We start from the raw sequence: 13,866 nt of genomic DNA, 5'->3' as shown, positions 1-13,866 counted from the left end.
CTATCCTCTATCTGAGAGTTTACGATGAGATCAGCAGGCTGTATACATAAGAGGACTGCGCGGATCCCACATTACAGGTTCATGGAGACATGGAGCAGAGGTTGGTCACGACGGGGTTAGAGACAGTCTCCTTAGCTAATAAGTTGATCGGTCTGGCAGGGAGCTGAGGCAACTTTATAAGTCCATCTCTATGAGTATTGTCCTTGATGCCTGCTCATCATGCATAATCTCTAAGACCTATCCTTACGCAAGGTTTTCCCACGGGGCTAAGCTGTCATACGGTTGGCAGATCGCCGACTTGCAACTTAATAGCCAAGCTGAATGTAGCTGGAGATGGAACACAACTAGATCTCAATCATCAAAACTGGCATAACTTATCCCATGTCGTCAATACTGGCCCACGCTTTAGGTGGAAAATCATGCTTTTAATAGTAATGCCAACCCCTATGAAGTCTGACATGTATCTTCGTTTACATCCTGTCGCTCCATATTCTTGCCTGCTGCCATCCGACTTAAGCCTCCTTCTGCTCACTAGCGTTCTGCTGCTCACTCTGACCCTGAAGGCCGAGGTGGTATGCGTGGATGATCGAGTCTGCGTCGTCGATGGCAAGTGGACGAACGAAAGAAAGACCTCTGTTAGCTCCTCAACACTAAAAATGCAAAAATACTGAACAGGGGATGGTTGCTCACTATCGGCCATTTGCTTGATCTTGGCGGTACTATTTCGGACATGTCAGTCAACTTCATCCAGTGGCTTCAGTTTCTCTCTCAAGCTCATGAACGTACACTTCCTTGATTTGGTCATCAGTTTCAAAGCCGCCAGGTCCATCCAGACCCAATTGAGAACTAAGACGAGTTAGTCGTTTTACCCATGCGGAAACATCACCGATACCCATTGAGGCACGATTTGGGAACTGGGGGAAACAAACATTCTGCCCTTGACGGCGTTCCATCCGGTGATTCTTGAGGTAATGTTGACATAACGAGTCACTACGAAGTTAGTTGGCTTTTATTCAAGCCTAAAGGGGAAAGGGGTAGGATCATACGTCCAAACAGCGCAGGGTCAATAATCTATCATCTGTTAGCAATTTCACCACCATTAGTAAAAGAAGACAAGAGTTACCTCGTAAGTAGAGGGGTTCGCCAGAATAGCTACGAAAAGTCAGTTCTGGGTCAAAGGAAGGTAAATTGCAGCTCTATCCATACCCTTGGCGTGAATACCGGCCTTGTGCGTGAAAGCCTGCGCGCGTTAGCTATTGCGGATGAAAGCGGGACTTGGAGGAGCGTACACAGAAGCCAGTGATGGGATTGTTGAAAGGGATGTTGACTTGAACGACACTTGCAACATACTCCTCAATCTCCTTGAGCTTGGGAAGCTTGTAGTGTGTCTTGGTGTACTCTGGTGCAGTCACGACCATGCGAGCCATCAATGCACCCCTGAAGTAAGTTGTTAGTTGAATTCAGCGGTGCTGCTGTTGTCACGATGCTTACAATGGAGTGATTCCGTTTCCTATGAGGTCTCAAGTCAGTGACAGTTATTTCGACGTTGATTAACACACTCACGTTCACCGATACCAAGAACTGATGTATCAACGTGCGTAGCTCCTCCTTCAAGGGCGGTGACAGCGTTCCTAAACAGAGTGTAAGCCGGAGACTATTGCTCAATCGTGCCAAAGGGCTATCTTACGCAACTGCGCAGCCAGTATCGTCGTGGAAATGTGTCTCTATAGATGTGTTAGTGGAGCAGCGTGTGTGAGAGAGAGGGTGACATGCCGATGTCACATCCGACCACGCCTGGGCACTGTTAGCTCTTGTATCTTGAATTCTGTCGCTGGCTATCGTCTACTTGCCTCGGAGCGTTCGGACGAGATCGTAGACCATTCGTGGGGTAGCGCCTCCCACAGTATCAGCAATGCCAACGCGGTTCACACCAGCCTTGTCACTAAAGAGAGTCAGCAAATGCTGCTTTGCTGTGATGTAGACGCTCCAACATACACAGCCTTATAGAGGGCAAGGATGTCGACGAGATCGGATCGGAAAGAATCTTCGGACGAGAAACGGACTTCAACTCCTTGCCTGTTGCAGCTTAGTACCATATTCGCTTGTAGACAGCTCATAGAGCAACTTACGACTTGACATATTCGATAACCTCAATGGCAGTCTTCTGGATCATTTCCATACTCTTGCCATGTGAATACTCACGCAAAAAGGACGAGGTACCGATGACTAAATCAACACCGTCCACTCCGCATTCCTAATTTTGTGTTATGAAGCTATCGTGACCGGAAGTTTGAGCTCGACTTACCACCGCGCGCTTGGCATCATCCACTAACGAGTTGTTAGCATGAGAATTGACCTCGATCAGGAGGTGAGATGTGAAGAAGGGTACCGACTGTTACATCGCACATGTGTCAGGATCTTGGCCTATACTGTAATGTTAGCAATAATGTCAACAATTCTCATTAGCAGTAGTTACTAACCTTAAGGCCAAGCGAGCAAATGTGCTTGCAGTCATCATATGAGGCTTGTGAGCTGACTGGGCTTGTGAGCTCAATGTAGTCAACACCGAAGTCGCTTTTTGGTTCTGCTTTTAGTAACGAGATCATTCAATGGCTAACCTTGAGGAGGACGAGTGCATACCTGAGCATGGTCGCAATCTTGACCTTGTTCTCTCTTGTGAAGAACGCATTGCTGAATTGCTCTCCCTCACGAAGAGTAGACTCAATGATCCTTTATTCGTCAGATTGAACACTTGCACAGTGGTAGAATGGACTCACTTGTATCTGTTGGTGTTGCTCAGGAAGTCCTGGACCTGGCTGTAGACCGATGTTGCTGGGTTATTGGCATTCTGGGCTGGGTGCGGGGCAGCCCCGACTGATCCATTCTCGGTACCGCACATTGTGCAGGATTAGATGATTGCAGGCTTCTATTTAGCTTTCTTCTGAAGTTGTGAGGTCGATAAACAGGCAATCGACGTTATGGATGTGGAGGATTATTCGTGATAAATATTGGAGGTGGGGAGGCCAAAAGGTTAGAAGTTGCCGGTTCCGCTCATGAGTCAGCCAGGGTCTCGCTTGAATTGGTGCGCGGGGAACCGCTAATTAAGCCAATTGGAAATCTCCTTTTACAGCAAGCTTTTCTTTGCAATGACGTACAGAAAGTTGCCCCGCCAAACCTTGCTCCGAAGTCGCTTCAGCACTTCAATTATCCGGCACTTGCGTCTAAAACGAATGCCAATCTTCTATTTTATATTAACACGCCACAAGCAGAATATTAACGGTGCACTATAACATGAGAGTTTTCAACATTGCATATTTACTTTATGTCAGTTTGGTTGGCGTTCAATGGGCCTAAAGTCATAGCTCGATCTATTAAATCAGGTACATTTACACATGGTGAGGCACGTGACCAATCGCATACAAGAACAGAAAAAGTGAAATCAGTAAAGAAAAACAGTGATCTACATAGTAAACTGTGGGGAATCTGTTGTATCATAAAGTTTCTCGATCTTTTACTTGGTAAAGCGGAATAGCAGGGATACAGTCATCATTGCTTGGAAGCATATCCTGATAGCCTCCAGTTGCAAGAAACCCATGAAGAATCTCCAAGTCATTGCCCCCAAATCCTCTCTAAATCCCCAGGTTAGAAAGATTGTATATCCCAATATTTTCTTTTCTTTTTTTTTTTCGGCAGTTTGCGTGTTACGTCATGTACGTCCATGTGGCTGACTGTATATCGAGCCTGCGTAGATGCTTCTAACTGTTTGCCTACTTAGTACCTCTTAAAACTGATACGATCGTCTCAAAGAAGATACCTTGTACGTTTTAGTTGTATGGCAGAGCTTTCCCGGATGTTGTAGTGTAGTATTGATCAGGACCTCGCAATGTACATCAAGAATCCGAAATTCAAATAGTTGATGAAAAGCAAGAGAAAACTCATTGGCTCGAACCACGAGATCTGATCGCGATCGCAGAGAGCTTCGGATCTGTTCGGTATATCCCAGGACAATCATACTACTTGCTAACAGAAACCTCTAATGCTATCTCGAGAGCTGAAAAGTCCTGGTTTCTTTGCTTCTGCTGCCATTCTTGGCTAAGTCAGCAAACGCAGCGGTCTGGGAGCATCCCATTGTAGCGTGGGCGTGAATACTGTAGAGTCTGTGTCGAAAAAAGAAAAAGGCGAGGCTATTAGTACCATCAAAGCGGATAGTGCGAAGAATGGACGTCAGTCTTGGGCGAAATACACGTGCAGGCGGTGTTCGCTATGAGGCAACTGGTCTCTGGCTACTTCGGATAACCCCCAACACAAAACACCAAGAACGGGCAGCAGATGTTGGTGAGGATCTTCACTTCGTTGTTCTATGCCGGCTACTTCATATACTGTGGTCACGTCCTCCGGCTCCCGTCCATCGACATCGCTATGGGGATAATGTGAAATAGTATATACAGGAGGGATTTGGCTTCCATTTCCATGTGATGATCTGTAGACTTGGATCCAGAATCCAACGAGCACTTCCATACCTGTGACCTCGACAGCATGGATTTCATCTCTACCAAATTTGGCAATCTTGGAAGCACAGTGAGCAGCCATGGCTTGCTTGGTTGAGCCTTGGGAACCTCAGTGCTCAAAGACACATGGAAGACTCATGAAGGACAGCAAAGCTCTCCGACTGCGAACCGGGCATTTCATATTAAGAACCCGACCAGAACACCAACCATGAAACGTAGGATCTGAACGATTATCGAAGTATAGTCGTGCTTTTCGGATGTTCTCCTCTGAGCCAAGAGACGAATTTTAGTATGGGTAGGTATATCTTATATCTATAAAGCCGCTGGAACCGTCTTCAGAGGCCTGAATCGCGAGTCCTTGAATGGTACAAAACTGCAAGAGCGGGCTAGCTGCTGAGTATTCTGCAACTGTCTAGATCGTCTTTGGAGTAAATCTGGCCAATTGGGAGCATCCGAGTGCATCTGAGACAGCCGAACCGGATATCTTATGGTGTTCTGGTTCAAGACATAAACGATAAACACTGTGGCTCTTCCATAGCATTTTCCCAAGGCATCTGCCAAACAGTTAGGACAGGTGTGGTTAATCGAAATTGAAGAAGTGTCAATCAACTAATCTAGGGACCTAGGTAGCTGCCATAAACAATCTCAGGAGGCTGCTTCTTTCTGGCGCATGTTTAAGGTAGGACCTACATTGGGTTTAATGACCTGAAAATACGACTTGGCCTACAATAATTCATTCCTTCTTCTCCTTCTTCTAGCGAGTTTCCATGACCAGGGCAAGGTGGTCATTGCGTTGCCTGACCGCTGTCCCTGGGTCAGTGCTACCTTCTAGAAAGATCACAGCTAGGAACCCTGCGTGGGTGGCCTCAAAACTTTTAGAGACCCTGTCTCAGACAACCGATACTGAAAAGAATTACATATTTGCTCGTGATTCAGCAATTCTTTAGGCGACAGAAGAAGCAATTGATGCAGGTCGCCCTACAAGGCTGCAGTTTTCTCATGACAATCGCTGCATGTTTTCTGCAGACTGATCTGATGGGGTTACTGACAGCCCGCAGACGTGAAACACCATGACGAAACGTTTCACAAAATGATTCCGCAGAGCTTTCTATCTATTACATATTGCAGGGATCTCCCTCCGACAAGCTGCCGCATCTGGCATTGACATTGGCATGGCGATGCGAACGTGCCTGAATGAAGCTGCAAATTATCAAGCCATGTATCTATTTTCAGCCACAGGCAACGCTAACTGTCGCAGCATCTGCATGACAAGAGGTCAATGCAAAAGGGAAGCTCTTGACAAAACACTCATCAAAATGACAGTACTGTACAGTTATCACGACATGTATCAAACTTCTCAAACCGAACTCCCACGGCCAAGTTTCCTCGCAGCTTGCCGAGGCAAATGACAACCATATCGGATATATCACCAAAATCATGGTCTTCTGACCGATAGCATAACATGGCTGGCCCCTTTCCCGGCAGGCTGGAGGCTGGCTGCACGGATCCGACGATCAGGATCGACATATACGTAGCAGAGGGGGGGAAATGATGACGGCAGAAGACGAACACTACTAACCCTAAAAGACCATGGCTCACCGTCAACCACGGCTTCGTCAAACTGATGGGACATTTTTAATTAGGTTGGTATTGGTCATGCATGGATTACTGTATGGAATCAAGAGCAGCAAGCTACCGGGTCGCTTCCGCAGCATCAGCTCTCACGCAGGTTGTTTTTGGTCAGATTATTTCCCCCCTGCCAAACATCAAAGAAAGGTACCAGTGAACCGTTAAGCGCCCTGTGCGCGCTCGGTCATCTGCGCTTGGTGCCGCTCGCTAGTGAGGATGAGAAGACCATTACCGGGGTCCTTGAAAGGGTTTGGTCAAGGTCCATGACGAGCAGCAACAGCACATCGCATCCCACTGAAGCTTTATCGAAGCATCCACCGAAGCGCCTCAACGCACTGACCCTCAGGTTTCTTCCCAACAGCAGCTCCGGGGCTGGCTCCGTTTCACTTTGTGATGGGATGTCCACTGCCCTAAGGCGCCACTAACTTAGGTACAGGGCAATAAGTTGCTAAGGTAGCTGGTACTGCGACTATCTTAGCTACATGCGCTTGTGCCAAGGTACCGGCACCACCACGCGGGCAGCCCAGGGCATCTCAGTTTATCAACAGTCGCATCATTGCGAGAGTCAATTTCTGTGCCGCTCGGTGATTAACCAAAGTTTGACTCTCGAAACCGTTCTTTTCCCGTTGAATTGCTTGCATTACCGATGCTTGCTTGCTTGCTTTTGGCTTGCTCATATTTCTCCACTCAAAGCTTCACTTTCACAGGGGCCCTTGTTCTTTTGCTCGCTTCTTACACGCTCCTTCACCGTGTGTGACGGCACTGCCCGCCCGCCCAGCTAAATCAGTATAGTATAGTACCTACAGTGCTGTATGTAGGTACTTACCTACCCCACACCAAGCTTTCCTTGTGCGTGTGAGTGGGCGTGTCGAATGCAAGAGGGGCCTTCTGTGTCGTGGTCGTGCTCTTGAGTGGGCGTCGTTCATGTGGCGGCCAGAACTGGCACTGGAATCCATCTTTTCCCATGCGGATCTATCTATCTCCTACTGTACATGCTCCTTGACTTGACCTGACTTGACCTCCCTCAACCGATTTCCTCTTCGAGCTTCGCCAATTGCCACTCTCACAATAGCTTCCTTGTCGCTTCTTGACAGCTCCCCACCAGCTTTCTTCTTCTTTAACCTCTCCCCGTGAGCATCAGATAAGCTTCGTTTCTTGGCTTCCGCTCAAGCTTTGGTAAGTCCCAACACGAGTCTCCATTCTTTGTCTGCCATCCGTCATCGCTCACACTCCTTGAAAGCCACCTTCGATCTATCCACGCGATCATTCTTGACGTTCAGCATCTACGCCTTTACCTACACAACAGCTCGCTCCTTGTTCTCGTGTTACGAAAAAGATCCAAACCGCCGCCTTGGAACCCTGTGCGACTTCTACCTTGACATTCGGTCTGTGACTGCAGCTTTTACGCCCTCTACCTATCACGGGGCCCACGGATCGAGCCTGGGTTTCAGTACAAGCCTTTTGTGCGTCCATATTTCAAGCCCCTGTCGGCAAAACGATTGCACGAAAGCGATCATCTTATTCTCCTCAAGGATTGCTTCTCAACGTCACACCGGAGCATGACTGGACCTTGATCCACTCTCCAAGTTTCACTTGACATTTCCGCGCCATAACCTGAGAAATACAAAGCCAGGAACAAAGAACAAAGGTCAAGAAACTGTCACCCTCAGCTGCGGCGGCGGCTCGAGAGCTTGCTGGAGGGGAGGCAATTGTCCTCGTCGTTGCGATTCCGCTGACTTCTAGCAACACCGCTCTTTGCCAAACCTGGAACCATGAGGCGAGGTCGTTCACCAAGCTCGCCATCGCCTTATAGGGCTTTGGCTCATCATCAGCAGGCCTCGGCTGCTGCGACATCTTCAGACTCGATTTCATTGATTCGGTCTTTCAATGTCGAAACAAATCCAACGCGGCCAGTGCGGCCTTCGCCGCTCACAGCATCGCTTATCCGAGACATGCCGCTAGACCTGGTTGACCGCATCAGATCCTTCCCTCTCTTTATGTCAGCTCCGGAAGAGTTTCTTGTTGCTATAGGAAATCACCTGAAGCCTCAAATCCAAAGCCCCAATGACCACATCGTGACGGAAGGAGACGAAGCCAAGGCAATGTATTGGTTGGTTCGAGGAGTAGTTGCTGTCACTTCGCGTGACGGTGAGGCGGTCTATGCTGAGCTCAATCCCGGTTCGTTCTTTGGAGAAATCGGTGTTTTGATGCAGATGCCTCGAACAGCTACTATTGTAGCGCGTACGAAGTGTCTGTTGCTAGTGCTTAAGAAAGAGGATTTACATGCCGTGATACCCAAATTCCCAGAAATGGAGAAGGCGATCCGGGAAGAGGCACAGGAACGCTTGAACCTCCTGAAAAAGAAGCGGCAAGAGAGTGGAAGATTGGTCAAATCCCCCCAGGGAGACTTCAGCGCTCGAGAACCCGCTCCTGGAGAGGTTTCTACTGGAGAAAGGGGCGCTATCAAGGACGGTGCGGTCGTCAACAACAAGAAAAGAAAGTCCCCAAGCCCTGGAATCATGGAGGACCCAGCTGCTGGTAGTGCGATTGGAAGCGGTCAAATCAATATTCGAACAACACTTAAGGAGTTACCGCTCTTCTCTACACTTCCTGCAGATATTCTGCATTTCTTGGGATTGAGTGTTCAACCGAAATCCTATACCCCGTTTACAGATATCGTTCGCCAAGGCTTACCAGGAAACGAAATTTTCTTCATTGTTCGTGGCGAGGCGGAGGTTATTCACGATGAGCCAGTTTACGACGATAACATTCAGAACAAGGCCAAGGCTATCCCAAAACGGCCTCGATTGAAGGCAGGTCAATATTTCGGCGAAGTTGCAAGTCTTGGATTGTCGCGTGGTCGAACAGCCACTGTAAGATCTATCACTTCTGTGGAATGTATCATGATCACAGGCGATGTCCTCGACGAGTTCTGGAGACGCTGCCCTTCAGACATCCTGAAACAGGTTAAAGAAACTGCACGATTGCGATATCAGAAACAGAGCGACGATGTTGTTATGGTTGATGTTGATGTTAAGGAAAAGGTCAACAAATCTGACCCGCCCACACCTACAACACCAACACGAGCATCCCTCCCTGACCTCACCTTCACTAGCCCGTCCAAGCCTGGGTCTCCAGCGAAAGATGATACAAGCAACATAGCACCCAAGGACCCCGATCCGTTCTTGAGTGTGAACATGGAGAATATCCGAAATCGAAGACGACATTCGTTGGCACCTCCAGTGCCTCCAACAGACAGCTCTACCCCAACGACCAACGGTGCGAGGTCTCGCCTCTCAGAAGTAACTCCTATCAAATTTGCGTTTTCTGATGCTTCAGCTGACGACGATGACGTCCCGGCAAAGCGAGTACGGACGACTCTGCCCACCCGACCAATCACTATGAGCAAACCAGTGCTCTCAGATGAGATCCTGATTTACATCTTCAAGCACGTGGATATAGGAGAGCTGTTTCGACTACGCCTTGTTAGCACACACTGGCGTAAGCTCCTGACTACATCCCCCAAAGTTTGCCAGGATGTCGACCTCTCAATTTACAACCGTAAGGTTACTGACGAAGTCCTGATCAAGGTGCTTGCTCCCTTCATTGGCACTCGCGCTCTGTCCATTGACCTGAATAATTGCTTTCACATAACGGATGAAGGGTTTGGAGCTTTATGGCGCAGTTGCGGCAAAAATGTTAAGAAGTGGAAGATGAAGTCGGTTTGGGATGTTTCCGCGAACCAAATTTTGGAGATGAGCGAGAACGCAAAGGGATTAGAAGAAGTTGACTGGAGCAACTGCCGCAAGGTCGGTGATAATCTTCTAGGCCGCGTTGTTGGCTGGGTTGTACCCGATCCACCACCTTCGAAATCAGTCGTTATCTCAAGTTCTGCAGCTCGATCGCGAAGCAAGCAGCAGCAACAGAAGCATGCCGCACAGCACGTTCTGCCACCAGGTACAGTAGTTGGGTGCCCGAAACTCAAACGCCTCAATCTCTCCTATTGCAAGCACATCACAGATCGTTCCATGGCTCATTTAGCAGCACACGCTTCGAACCGTATCGAGTCGCTGTCCCTCACGCGTTGCACATCGATTACAGATGCAGGGTTTCAATCATGGGCGCCATTCCGGTTTGAAAAGCTATCTAGGCTGTGCCTAGCTGATTGCACATATCTCTCGGACAACGCTGTCGTTGCCTTGGTTAACTCAGCCAAGAACCTTACACATCTGGACCTATCGTTCTGCTGTGCACTTTCTGACACGGCGACAGAGGTTGTCGCTCTCCGTCTGCCAAAGTTGCGGGAGCTGCGATTGGCGTTCTGCGGAAGTGCGGTTAGCGATGGAAGTTTGGAAAGCGTGGCGCTCCACTTGAACGATTTGGAAGCCCTCAGTGTTCGTGGCTGTGTGCGTGTCACTGGCCGAGGCGTCGAAAATGTCCTCAACGGCTGCGGGCGACTGAACTGGATGGATGTCAGTCAATGCCGTAACTTGGAGTCATGGATCCGAGCCGGTGGTGTTTCGAACTGGGGGTTTGATGACCGCGTTGGTCAACGTTCTACGGAGCCCACGTCAAGCGAAACCTCTGGACAGGGACAATCAGAGGATGATGGTCCTGCGCCCAAGGCCATGAGCGTTGCTATGCTCACATCACAGAACTTTATGCCACGATCTGCGTTTGGATACAGAGCCAAGAGAGCACGACGACCCGTGCGGTTCGTCATCGAGAAAGGGTTTGGAAGTTTACGGTAAGAAAGGACGGCGTCTTGGGGAACACTTTTTGAGGAAATGATTGGGAATTGAGTGGGAATGGAAAGCATTGGATCTATGTTGCGCAGCATAGGCGTCAAAGTCGTGGAGCATTTGTCATTACTGCATATCAGGTCTCGTGCGATGTAACGCACATCTGGGTAGAGAGAAAGCATGATGCAAGGGGGTGAATGCTGGGTGAAAGGATGCTTAGTAGATACCCTTGATGGAGGCGTTGATATCCTTCATAATAATATTGGAATTGAAAAGAAACAGCCGAAAATAGAAGAGGCTAGAAAGAAGCTAACGTCAACGTAGCTGTGGTGTAACTATTCCCATAGCGTAACACCAGTAAATCCGACGGCGCCTGGAGTTTAGAGCCTTAGCCGCCGAGTGATGACCAACTGAGTCACTGAGAGGCGCCGGTTCTTTCCACAATATTCCACCAGCACAGCCACGTGATGTCGGATTTTAGGTAGGCTCCACACCCGGAACCAACGTCATGCTTTCTTTTACCGGGGACTTATAATACTCTCGATTCCCCGTCCCCGCTTCGACCTTTTCCTTTGTAAACGACTGCACATCGCATTCTCTCCCAACACCTGCATCGCCAGAACGACGATGTCCTTCACAATGACTGTCCGCCAGGGCCCTGCGCGACTTGCGCAGAGGCTTCCTGAGCTCTCAAAGACTGCTTTCCGCAACACCGCATCCGTCCGAAGCTTCCACGTTCAGTCCAAGCCCACAGCCAACTTCTTCACATCGCGCGTCACATCCGCAGCCACCCGCAATGCTTTCCAACGAACAAGCCGCGCTGGCGGTCGATCTTATAACCAGCAAGCTGCGGGAGCTGCCACAGCGCCCCAATCGACAAGCCGACGACTCTTGGTTGGAGGTGCCATCTTTGGTGGTACGCTTGTTGCCATCAATGCTGTCTTTAACCGGGAGACCCGTGAGGATGGTGGCATGCCCGTTTACGAGCGCGAATACCTGAACAACACTTTCCTGCACACCGGTCTCGGAATTGGCATCATTGGGTTGACGGCTCGACAAATGGTTCAGACCGGCTTCGTTTACCGAATCATGGTTACTAACCCTTGGGTTGTTGGAATTGGTGGTCTCGCTCTCAGCTTCGCCACCATGATTGGAACTCGATCTATCAGCCCTGACAAGTAAGTTGTTGAATTCAATCAATGCCAAAGTTGAAGCATTTTACTAACAATTCCCAGCTACATCCCCAAGTACGCCCTCTGGACCGCTTTCAACGCCACTCAAGCCGCCTTTGTCGCCCCTCTCCTCGCCTTCGTCCCTCCTGCTCTCCTTGGACGTGCCGGTCTCTACACCATCGCCATGATGGGTGGTCTTGCTGTTGTCGGTGCCACTGCTAAGCAGGAGAAGTACCTCTACATTGGTGGTCCTCTCCTGGCTGGTGCCGCCATCGTCGCTGCTTCTGGTCTCGCCCCTCTCGTCATCCCCGCCACCGCTATCCGAACCCTTGCCTTCACTGAGAGCATCTGGTTGTACGGTGGTCTTGCTGTCTTTGGTGGTTTCACCCTGTACGATGTCCAGAAGGTCCTCCACCACGCTCGCCTCGCCCAGGCTGGTGTCATCCGCCGTGACCCCGTCAATGAGAGTATCTCTCTTGAGCTTGACTTCCTCAACATCTTCATCCGCATGGTTCAGATCCTGATGATGCAGCAGAACCGACGCAAGTAAGCGATTGGTGATAGAGTTGCATAGAACTAGCGCTGTGGGCGTTTTGTATTATTTTTTAGCAAAAGGATTATTACTCGGATGGAGGATAATAAACTCCTCTCCTGTTTTCTGTTGTAACCGGTCTACAAGTGGATGGATTTTCTAATTTCTTAATTTTAGGATTAGCAAATAAGAAAAAAAAAAAACTTCAAATATTCAGAGTGGAGTGAATTTCAAATGTTTCATATTGTGACTAGGTATATGTTGAATTTCTGTCCTCTCATTGCCTCATTCCAAGTTAAGTTTCCTGATATCATTGGTGCCATTTCCATCCGTCTGCTAAGCCAAAATGCAAATATCCCCAAGTATTTATTCGAGAGGTGGGAACGGCCTCAAAAAGTGGCTCGGGCACTCATAGCCAGAGGGGTTATTGTGGAGGTAGAGTTGGTGATACTCCTCAGCAGTCCACCACTTTCCAGCGGGCGCAATCTCAGTAACGATGCCGCCCTTCCACCATTGCTTGTTGGCCTTCTCTGTGACCTCGCGCGCGATCTTTTCTTGCTCCTCGTTGTGGAAGTAAATAGCAGAGCGGTACTGGGGGCCGGTATCGGGACCCTGGCGGTTCAGCGTCGTGGGGTCGTGCGTCTTGTAGAAGAATTCTAGGAGTTGTGCGTATGAGACCTTTGTAGGGTCAAAGATGATTTGCGCGGCCTCAGCGTCTATGATTGTTAGTGATATTCTAATGCGAATGATGGAGGATTGCGACGTACGGCCTGTCTTTCCACCGCAGACGGCGCGGTAGCTAGGGTTTTCAAGATCACCACCAATGTATCCAACCTTTGCGTCGATCAGACCCTTATCGGCAAAGTGTCTGCGATACAAATGCTCTGTTCCCCAGAAACATCCCGCTGCGACGGTGCAGCGCTGAGCGCCCTCTGGGATGACAGATGCAGCGGATTGATCGGGAGCGATTGAGAGCCGTGTAGATTGTGTGAAGGGGCGAGCGAGACGCGCCAAGAAGGGAGGAAGGTAGGACATTTTTGCAGCTAACAGAGATGAATGCGACTGTGTTGTTCTGTGTATGGAAGTGAAGCTATCGAGGGAATCGCATTGATATTTGAATGTTTTTTCGGGCTGTCGGTCAATGTGAATGACAAATCCTTACAAGGGGAAGCTAAGGCGTGGCGGGGGTATAGGAGCTGCGTCACCGAAGACGTAGATGACGATTGGATTTCGCAGAGCTCTGCTTCCTCTTTTGGGAAGGTGGCGTGGATGCGGTTTAGTTC

At 49.2% G+C, this 13,866-nt stretch overlaps 5 protein-coding genes across 5 annotated transcripts; 2 read left to right on the top strand and 3 right to left on the bottom strand.

The window, feature by feature from the left end:
- Nucleotides 1-512: 512 nt before the first annotated feature.
- Nucleotides 513-2,899, bottom strand: FOIG_10889 (homocitrate synthase, mitochondrial; the record flags this gene model as incomplete). The annotated part of the gene is made up of 20 exons (XM_031211403.1): nt 513-633; nt 669-719; nt 787-846; nt 930-990; nt 1,047-1,071; nt 1,124-1,152; nt 1,207-1,240; nt 1,290-1,437; nt 1,492-1,510; nt 1,564-1,631; nt 1,688-1,722; nt 1,783-1,801; nt 1,847-1,942; nt 1,996-2,076; nt 2,130-2,254; nt 2,306-2,328; nt 2,394-2,424; nt 2,481-2,574; nt 2,641-2,730; nt 2,778-2,899. The coding sequence occupies 20 exons, from the start codon at nt 2,897-2,899 to the stop codon at nt 513-515; spliced, it is 1,332 nt and encodes a 443-aa protein (XP_031058587.1).
- A 1,325-nt stretch (nt 2,900-4,224) lies between these two features.
- On the bottom strand, nt 4,225-4,590 carry FOIG_10888 (uncharacterized protein; the record flags this gene model as incomplete). The annotated part of the gene is made up of 1 exon (XM_031211402.1): nt 4,225-4,590. The coding sequence occupies one exon, from the start codon at nt 4,588-4,590 to the stop codon at nt 4,225-4,227; it is 366 nt and encodes a 121-aa protein (XP_031058586.1).
- A 2,471-nt stretch (nt 4,591-7,061) lies between these two features.
- FOIG_10887 (uncharacterized protein) lies at nt 7,062-11,193 on the top strand. The gene is made up of 2 exons (XM_031211401.1): nt 7,062-7,313; nt 7,378-11,193. Exon 2 carries the CDS (start codon nt 7,910-7,912, stop codon nt 10,886-10,888), a length of 2,979 nt encoding a protein of 992 aa, XP_031058585.1. The 5' UTR covers nt 7,062-7,313; nt 7,378-7,909; the 3' UTR covers nt 10,889-11,193.
- A 209-nt stretch (nt 11,194-11,402) lies between these two features.
- FOIG_10886 (uncharacterized protein) lies at nt 11,403-13,750 on the top strand. The gene is made up of 2 exons (XM_031211400.1): nt 11,403-12,057; nt 12,115-13,750. Exons 1-2 carry the CDS (start codon nt 11,507-11,509, stop codon nt 12,599-12,601), a joined length of 1,038 nt encoding a protein of 345 aa, XP_031058584.1. The 5' UTR covers nt 11,403-11,506; the 3' UTR covers nt 12,602-13,750.
- On the bottom strand, nt 12,787-13,817 carry FOIG_10885 (peptide-methionine (S)-S-oxide reductase). The gene is made up of 2 exons (XM_031211399.1): nt 13,351-13,817; nt 12,787-13,299 (listed from the first exon to the last, which is right to left on the bottom strand). Exons 1-2 carry the CDS (start codon nt 13,616-13,618, stop codon nt 12,950-12,952), a joined length of 618 nt encoding a protein of 205 aa, XP_031058583.1. The 5' UTR covers nt 13,619-13,817; the 3' UTR covers nt 12,787-12,949.
- Nucleotides 13,818-13,866: the final 49 nt, after the last annotated feature.

This window comes from Fusarium odoratissimum (assembly GCF_000260195.1).
Source record: "Fusarium odoratissimum NRRL 54006 unplaced genomic scaffold supercont1.20, whole genome shotgun sequence".
NCBI classification, from domain to species: Eukaryota; Fungi; Ascomycota; class Sordariomycetes; order Hypocreales; family Nectriaceae; genus Fusarium; species Fusarium odoratissimum.
This window is presented reverse-complemented; position numbering and strand designations above follow the sequence as displayed.